Consider the following 8487-nt stretch of genomic DNA (forward strand, 5'->3'; position numbering starts at 1 on the left):
ATGGGCGGGAGCCCATTGATGGGAAGCCCTGTTGGCCATGGTGAGGAAATTCAGCAACTTAGCAGGGCTGTGACGTGATTCTAGAATGGAGGCAGGAGACCATGAAGAATGAACTTTCTAACAGCAATGAACTGGCAGCAATGTCATGGATGGCCTCGAGCAGCAGTGAGCTCCCGGACACAGGAGTGGGGATCGGGAACCCCCTCTCAGGGATGCTGCAGAGTGAAGTGGGGTTCCAGGAGGGATGCTGAGCAAGATGACTTCCAAGAACCCTCCCACCTCTGACATTCTCCAGGGGGCCTCCCGTCCTCCCCTCCAACCCCAGATCTCCAGCCAGGATCTCTTCAGTGTCTGCAGAGAGGTGGCGCCAAACTGACTCCCCACTCAGAACCCTCTCTGCACACCAGCCTGCTCTCCTTTTTGTCATTCAGATTCTACCTACCCACAGCAATGCTCTTGACAATAAATTATTACAAGGGTGCAACTAAGTGACTGACAGAATAAGCTATTGTACATTCATATAATGGAATGTTGTGTGGCTATTTACGTGGAAGTGATGGAAGATTTAATAATATGGAAAGATGGGCACCATGTACTATCATGTGAAAGAAGCTGGTTACAGTGTGACCTGAATTTTGAATTTTTTTTTAAAGACTTTATTTATTCATCTGAGACAGAGAGATACAGAGAGAGAGAGAGCACAAGCAGGGCGAGAGGCAGAAGCAGGTTCCCTGCTGAGCCAGGAGCCCGATGTGGGGCTCGATCCCAGGACCCTGGGATCACGACCTGAGCCAAAGGCAGACGCTTAACCATCTGAGCCACCCAGGCACCCCTGAATTTTGAATGTTAACAAAAAAATGCGTAGAAAAAATACTGGATGATGAGTACATCAAAATGTTGTCGTATTCTCTAGGTAATGGGATTGGAGGTACTTTCTTTTTATCTATTTTTAGAGGTTTTATAAAATTAGCATGATTTGACTTTTATTGGCTTTTACAAAATTATTTTTTAATTCTATTCATCAAAGCCTCCTCTTTCCCTTTAACTCTGACCTACACTTATCTTTTCTGTCTCTAACTCTTCTTGTTGGTTCTGTATAATCTACTACATGGCTGTGTTCTGTCTTGTGTTATTACAAGATTGTTTCATTCATGTTAGTCTTGTCTCTACAATTAAGAAGGAAAGTTTTCTCTGGCTAACCTGTGACTTCTTTTGTTGCTTTGGCACGATTTCTTGCATGGCATAGCACTGTGCAGGAATTGAGCACTTGATAGTGGCTTGGTCCTGGATCCTCAAGGTGCCACATGATCTACCTGGCTTTCCAGAGAGGCCCTGGACCTGGGAATGCCCCAAATGCCCACAGCTCTCATGGGGATGAAAGAGAAGCTTGGCTCCTGACCCGGGTATTCAGGAACCAAGATTGTTCAACCGTCTCACATTGTTCTGTCTCTGTCTGCTCTAGAGATTGGACGAAGAGACCTGCAGAACCTAAGGCCCTGTCCAGATTCCAAACCAACGGTCTTCCAGCAGCTAGGGCACAATTGGAGACTGGAAGGTGACTTTTGCCTTCTTTTCTCATTGTTCGCGAACGACATTAGAGCTGAGAGAATCTTTAGTGACTATCATCCTTTCAGACGTTACCCCATCTCCTATTGTTAAGAAATGGTCATACTGCCACAGTGCCTCCTGTGGTCTGCAGACACGCCAGACAGCAGCTCTGTCCAGCCGACTGCAGGGACAGGTCTGGAGAGGCAGCCCTTTGTTCTCACATTCCATCTGTGCCGGGAGGCAGTGACTCTCTTATATTTTCGCCGGCAAACCCTCTGAAATGGCCTCTGCAATGATTTCCTCATGCTCATTTTACTCCATGGGCGACTCAAACTCCAGTGGCCACCATTTAGCCATTACTGTCTCTTTTCCATCGCTAAAGCCGAGGGGCAGTGCAGCTTAAGCAAGGTTTAGAACGGGAGGGCCTGCTGTTCCCTTGACGGTTTTTTTCAAGTGTATTTGGACACGGTTCTCCACAGATTCTTGAAGCGCTGTCAGGTGGGAGGAGGACAACATTTATTCTGTAACGGATTTCTATTGCAACCCTAACATCGCGCCAGTCTGGCACGTTCTGTCTCCCTTGCCCCAGTCCCAGTCCAGGCCACCGGGCAGCCCTGCCTGCGTGACTGTGACAGCCTCCCAGTAGGTCGGCCTGCCCGTCCAGTCTTGCTCCTCTAATCCCTCCTCAGAGAGCCTCAGTGATCTGTTTAAATTGTAAATCTGATCACACCACACCTCTGCTTAAAACCCTGTAATGCCTCTGTATTGCCTTCAGGATAAACTCTAAACTCCTTAGCATTGCTTTTAAGACTCAGCCTCTGCTTTGCTCTCCAGGTGCATGCCTTGCTCAGATTGTCAGCCCTGCCAAGTCCCTTGCGCACTGAACTCTGAACACTTCTTACTCTCTCTCACCTCTCTCCTCTAGATTTTTGCCTAGAACATTTCCCTTCCTCTCTTCGCCTAGTTTTGCTAATTTGCCTTCCAGGTGTCACCTCAAATGTCACTTCCTCCAGAAGCCTCCCCTAGTCACCCAAGGCCAGGCTGGGTATTCTTACACGTTTCTTGTCATTTGATCTTGTAGGTGCCTGTTTACATTTGCCTTCCTCTCCAAACAATAAGCTCGTTGACGGCTGGGATGGTTTTATTTATCACTATAACGCCAACATCAGTGTCTGACACAGAGACACTCAATAGTTACTTAGTGAATGAATGAATGAATGAATGAATGACAGATGACATAACAAGGATGATAGATGTGTGTTCTTGGAGGTAGATTTCCACTCTGTACTGAAGAACTTGCTAATAACTGGCGCTATCCAAACAAAGGAACAGACCAACCCAGGAAGCACAGTGAAAGCCCCATCCCTGGAAGTCTCCAGACAGAGCCTAAGTGGTCGTCAGGGGGGAGCTCCCTCAGGAGGCAGGTTGTAGTATGTGCCCTCTACGCATTTCCTGTCTGCAGAAAGGCACAATTAGGTTCACTTCCGGGAGCAAAAGATCTGGGTTGGGGTTTCAGTTCTGCACTTGCTGTGAGAACTTGAGCAAGGGACAGCCTCTCTGAGCTTTCCTTACCTGTAAAATAGAGATGATGCTTGCACTGCCTACTTCACAGATTTTGTGAGAACCAAATGAAGTCATGTACAGTAAAGTACTTTGTAAAAGCCTTAAAGCCAAATGAAAGGTATTATTGTTTACCACATAATCTTTAGGTCTTGCAGCTTCACTGAATAACTCCTGTTCTGCAATGACATTAGCAAACAAAGTGCCACATGGGAAGTTGTACTTTGGCAGGCAGAGCTGGGAGAGTAATCTACCTCTTCTGTTGGCACGCCACTGTCCCAGGGAGAAGGCAGTAGTGGGGATCAAGAGTGCCTGTTTAGCTAGGATCTGTCAAAGGCCATGTTCCTGCCCTCAGGGAGATTCCTTGAAGTCTATTGTAAAACAAAGAGAGTAGGGCTCCAATGTCTTAAGTCACTGTGAAAATCAGCAGAAACCCAAACTATGGACATACGATAAACCTTCCCTTTGCGCCCCTTGATTGATGCTTAAAGTCAAGAGCAGTTGACAGCATTTCACTTCCCCTTCGGCAGAACAAACCCAAGGAAACCATTGAATTCAAAGGCTTTTTATTAGGAACCACGGGAATGAGCTGCTTATCCCTCTAGAACAGTCTAGAGCAGGTCATCAGGCCCAGGCTGGAGAGAGGTTGTCAAAGGTGCTGTGGTGTGCTTTGCTGCACTTGCTGAGGGCCCGGAAGGAAAGGTGGCGGCCACGGAGGCTGACAGGCACTGGTGTTAGCCAAAACACGGGCCTGGGGGGGAGCCCTCTGCCTCCCTTCCAACTCCACTCAGGCTGGAGCATGCCAGGAGACGGAGAACGCGGCCGGAGCAGGCAGGACGCAGCAGTGCTGAGCGCTGGGCAGCGTTCTCCGCCACTTCACTTCACTTGCCTGCCCTCCGCTCTTCTTGCCGCTTGGTGATCAGGTATTTGAAGAACTCGTACACAGACCATGCGATGGCTGTGGAGGGGATCTGGTAAATGACTCGAGCCTGCACCCCTCGGAAGTAGGCGGTCACCCCGCCTACTTGATACACCGTCCTGAAGGCACTGGCCATGCCTGTGATGTGTCCTGTGATGTTCGAGTTCAAAGCCAGGGATTCCTGGGTGTTGAGCAGTGTTTTGCAAACGTCCAGTGGGGTTGTGGCAGCAGCAGCTACAGCTCCAGCACAGGCTCCAGAGAGAACGTGGGAGCTGGGGTTGTACCGTCTCTGGGGGTTAAAGTGCTCCTGCAGGAACTCATAGGTCATGAAGTGAATGGCTTGGAAGGGCACATTCATGGTCAGCTGCGTGGTGTAGCTACGATAAAAGGCGCCGGCCCCTTCATTTTGCCACACTGCCCGTACACAGTCTGTCACCCGGTGGTACGGTGAGTTGTACATCTGCATCCTCTGCTTGACCACTGGTGGTGCCGTCAACAAGACGGAAGGAAACGATGCCAGCAATCAACCGGGGAGCAAGCGTATCCAGATTCAGAGTCCCAAGTCAGCGGGTCAGCCATTGGAATGGAGAGAGAGAAAAAAATATGAGTGAGCTGTCACTAATACGTTAATACATTAATGTCTCATACGTTAAGGTTTCCTTAACTGATAAAGGGCCAAAAAATAACAGACCCACTTCTAGTAGGATTTCTTTAAAACCAACCAGTGAGCGGCACCTGGGTGACTCAGTTGGTTGGGTGTCTGCCTTCAGCTCAGGTCATGATCCCGGGGTCCTGGGATGGAGCCCCGCATCAGGCTCCCTGCCCAGTGGGGAGTCTGCTTCTCCCTCTGCCTCTGCCCCTTCCCCTGCTCATGCTCTCTCTCACTCTCAAATAAATAAATAAGATCTTAAAAAAAAAAAAACAGCCAACCAGTGAACACATAATACATGTATGATTTAGAGACTCCAGAGGGTTTCCTTGAAATAAGTACCTACCTACTATCATTATCTTACCCATTCATAAAACTCAAGACAAGAAATGACACTGGCAGTGAACATAATAATGAACAGATAGCCCTAATAATCCCAATCCTCAAGTATGCAGAGCACCCAACTCTTATGACACGAGGATAGTTAATCCTCCTAGAGGAGAAAGGCTACCAAAAAGAAAACAAAATTCTTAACCAAGAAGACTGTGGCTTCAGTTTCCAAACATCTACTCCCTCAAGTGGATAACATGGTGTAAGCTCTAGATCTTCAGCTTAGGTTTGGCCCTTTCCACACCATGACCTTGCCAAGACAGGTAAAGAACTGGAATTTAAAGAACATGGCAACCATGTTATCCCTTCATATTTGTTTGAGTACCTCATTCTCCACCTAGAAAGCCAAGATCCAAGCAGCCATGCAGGAACTGAGCTCTACAATTTACCCTTTCATTCCTACTTCACCTCTTTGAAGAAAAGTGAAATAATCTGTTAAATTTTCAGAGATCAAATCCACTACAGAGAGGACTTCCAAGAAGGCCCAGGAATAGGCCAAGTAGAGCCATATCTTTTTTCAGAGAAGCCCCAAAGACGAATGGAATCTCAATGAGTTTGCTTCCTAGGGGCTCCTCCTCAGTGCCGACAACATGGAGGGAGTGCCCTCTACTGGTAAGGCACAGCAGCAGAGAAAGGCTTTCCCCCCAAACCGGCCAGCTGCTCCCTGGCTTTCTTCTGCAAGCAGAAATAAAGGAAAAGCCCAGAGATGCCGATGCAGCTGCCCACAGAGGGAAAGGCGGCGGAATCATTACCTTCTGCTGGATTCATGGCTGCATCATGCAGTAATGTCGCTACACACCCGGCCGCACCTGCAAAGGAGAAAACAACTGCCACATGCAAGGCCAGGAGAGGTCAAACCATCCACCGAGGCCTGGGGTGGGGGGGGTGGGGGGGTGGCCAAGCCACAGTAGGGTGAGAGATGTAAGAGCCAGTTCAAAAGATGGGGACCCCTTACTCCTAAACCCCCATTCTGAGTAATGAAGATATTTGCTCCCACCAGCTTAGTAAGGTCACCAATCTAGGTGACCATAGGTATACTAGGAAGGCCTGGAAGAGCCTAGGAAAACAGCCCAGATTTTATAAAGACAGTTCTGAGAATAAACACAGTTCACGCCCCAGATAGGAACCAGAGCCACTGAGGCCAAGGGATGCCGGCATCAGCTGCCTCCAGTGGAGGGAGAACATGAAGGGCGGCGGGGTGGTCAGATTTGACCTATAGCATCTCATCTTCCATCTTGCTGCCCCTGTGCTGCCCAGTCCATCTCCAAACTCTACATCTGTCTGACTAGACCTTTCCTTTGGGTCCTGAACTGCCATATCCCTCACCACTCCTCTCCAGTCTCAATTTGGTTTTCAATCCTCAAGCAACAGGCTGCTTTCTCTTCCCTTACTTCCACATAACCTCCAACCCTCTGGTTTCTCTGTGCATAAGTCCCTTGTCCCCACCCCAATTCACTTGTTGAGGCCTGGTCATGTCATCAACAACACAAACTGCCTCTGGTCAATTAGGATCCTGAAAAGGTGAGGCAAAGAGCAGGGGCTCCATTAATGTCCTCCTTGGGTGGCTGGGTCACCTCTGATCCTGCCGAGGAGGACAGCACCAGACTATCAAGAAATACACAATGTGTGTGGGGGGGTAGTTCAGTGTGTCTCCACATTACCAGGGCATTAGAAGTTGATGCAGGGAGATGAAAGAGTCGAGCTGGTAGGTAAGGGAAGATACTGTAACACTTTGTTGAGGTGGTCCCCAAAGAGGGGTGGGGTTGAAGCAGGTCTGAGAACATCAGGTTTGGAAGTCCCTCCCCTATAATCTGGCCTAGCCCAGCCCAGAGCTTCAGCTCCAAGCCATGCTGAGACTGGAAAGCATTGACAGCAGCAAAGCCCAGAGAGTTGACAAAGTGGGGGAACCAGCACAGGAAGGCTCAATACCGTTGGCAATATGGCTATTGCCCCCAGGGTGGATTACATCACTCAATGTCTTTTTTAACTTTTCGTAGCAGGCAAAATAGAGGGCGTGGGCAGGCCCTGCGCCTGTCGCTGTGACGTTCAGCCCTCGCATAGGCCTCCACAGGCCCTCTGTTCTTATAATCCTCCAGAGTGCCTCCAACACATTGCGATAGCGGGCGGCTGGGTCAGGCTGTAGGCTCTGCATCCGGGTCTGCAATTATAGAAGGGAGTGCAGGGTCAGTGATGCCAACTTCTCATTCAACTTCCCAACTTCGACACTAAGGCTGCGGGCACTTCTATGTGGAATCGTGCCAACGTGCAGGAGTACCAACTGGCACCCGATTTTACTTCCTTCCAAATCTGTGTCCAATCTTTCCAAGATGTGGACCTTTCTTTTGCTAGTCATCTATGAGGGGAACACCATTGCTGTCTCTGAGAATATCACCACTTGGGAAGTGTCCTTGAACTCTGAAATGATTCATAGCCCCAGCAACAAATATCAAGCCTGTGTTTCAGGAGAAGTTCCTTTTGTGCCTTAATAAACTCGGGCCAAGAGTTCTTTATAAATGGATTTTAAAGTCAACTATTTACTGTCTACAACATACTTTATGCATTATTTGCATGAGGCCCAACATTGATCCTAGGCCTGCTTCCTGATCACACACTACATTAATGAGATGATAGCTTATCCTCTGTTATATCCTGGATGACTACCTGAACTTCTCGGATTATTCGGCATTGGCAGCTGGGCCTGTAGGTTAAATTCTTGGCAAAGGTAGCAACTGTAATCAATACTACTCTAATTTCCTGGGAAAGAACATTTACCCTGAAACTATGAAAGGTGGAAACCAACCTAGTCCCTAAAACTGAAGGGATTTCCAGATCTCTACTCTAAACTGAATGAATCCCCAAATTGGCATCAAATAGCATCAGCCTTCATGAAACATAATCCTTGGAATTTCCAGAGGATTCAATGACTGGGACAAAAGTACATGGTAGACACTTTGTATAATGTTCCTGGACAAAGTTGGATTGAAATTTGGGAAATGAATCTTTTCGAAACATTCCCCAAATCACCGACTCTCAGGGGAAGGGTGTGTCTCCTCATGAAAATCTCTTCTTGTCTGTTGATCCATTTCAAGATTAAGGTAGCATGGAGACTAACAATATAAAACCAATGTCCAGTGCCTGGAACAGAGGAAGCACTCAAGATTTGTTTGCTGAATGAATGAATGAATGAATGAACAAATGAATCTTAGCTATCTGCACCAGTTCACAAAGTAAGAAGTAGGCTATCAGTGAGTCAGTAGGTGCAACTAAAGCTCAAGTACAGTTTAAATTCCTGCTTCACTCCAATTACTGATTCAATTTGAACCTTCCTTTGGCCATCTGGAATCCAAGAGTACTGCGTCTTCTCAAGAGCGGGGGGGTAGGGGGGGGGGGGGGGAAGAAAAACACAACACAAAATATCACA

The 8487-nt window shown here is 48.0% G+C and overlaps 1 protein-coding gene across 2 annotated transcripts in view; it reads right to left on the minus strand.

The window, feature by feature from the left end:
* Positions 1-3657: 3657 nt before the first annotated feature.
* Positions 3658-8487, minus strand: part of SLC25A28 (solute carrier family 25 member 28) — a 9973-nt gene continuing 5143 nt past the window's right edge. For both annotated transcript variants that reach the window (XM_021699762.1, XM_021699763.1), the window contains exons 2-4: positions 6996-7224; positions 5819-5875; positions 3658-4507 (exon numbers count right to left, since the gene is read on the minus strand). In XM_021699762.1, the coding sequence (XP_021555437.1) occupies positions 3990-4507; positions 5819-5875; positions 6996-7224 (804 nt within the window). In that variant the 3' untranslated portion in view covers positions 3658-3989. The remainder of the gene's footprint in view (positions 4508-5818; positions 5876-6995; positions 7225-8487) is intronic.

Source organism: Neomonachus schauinslandi, chromosome 6 (genome assembly GCF_002201575.2).
Source record: "Neomonachus schauinslandi chromosome 6, ASM220157v2, whole genome shotgun sequence".
In the NCBI taxonomy this organism is placed as follows: Eukaryota; Metazoa; Chordata; class Mammalia; order Carnivora; family Phocidae; genus Neomonachus; species Neomonachus schauinslandi.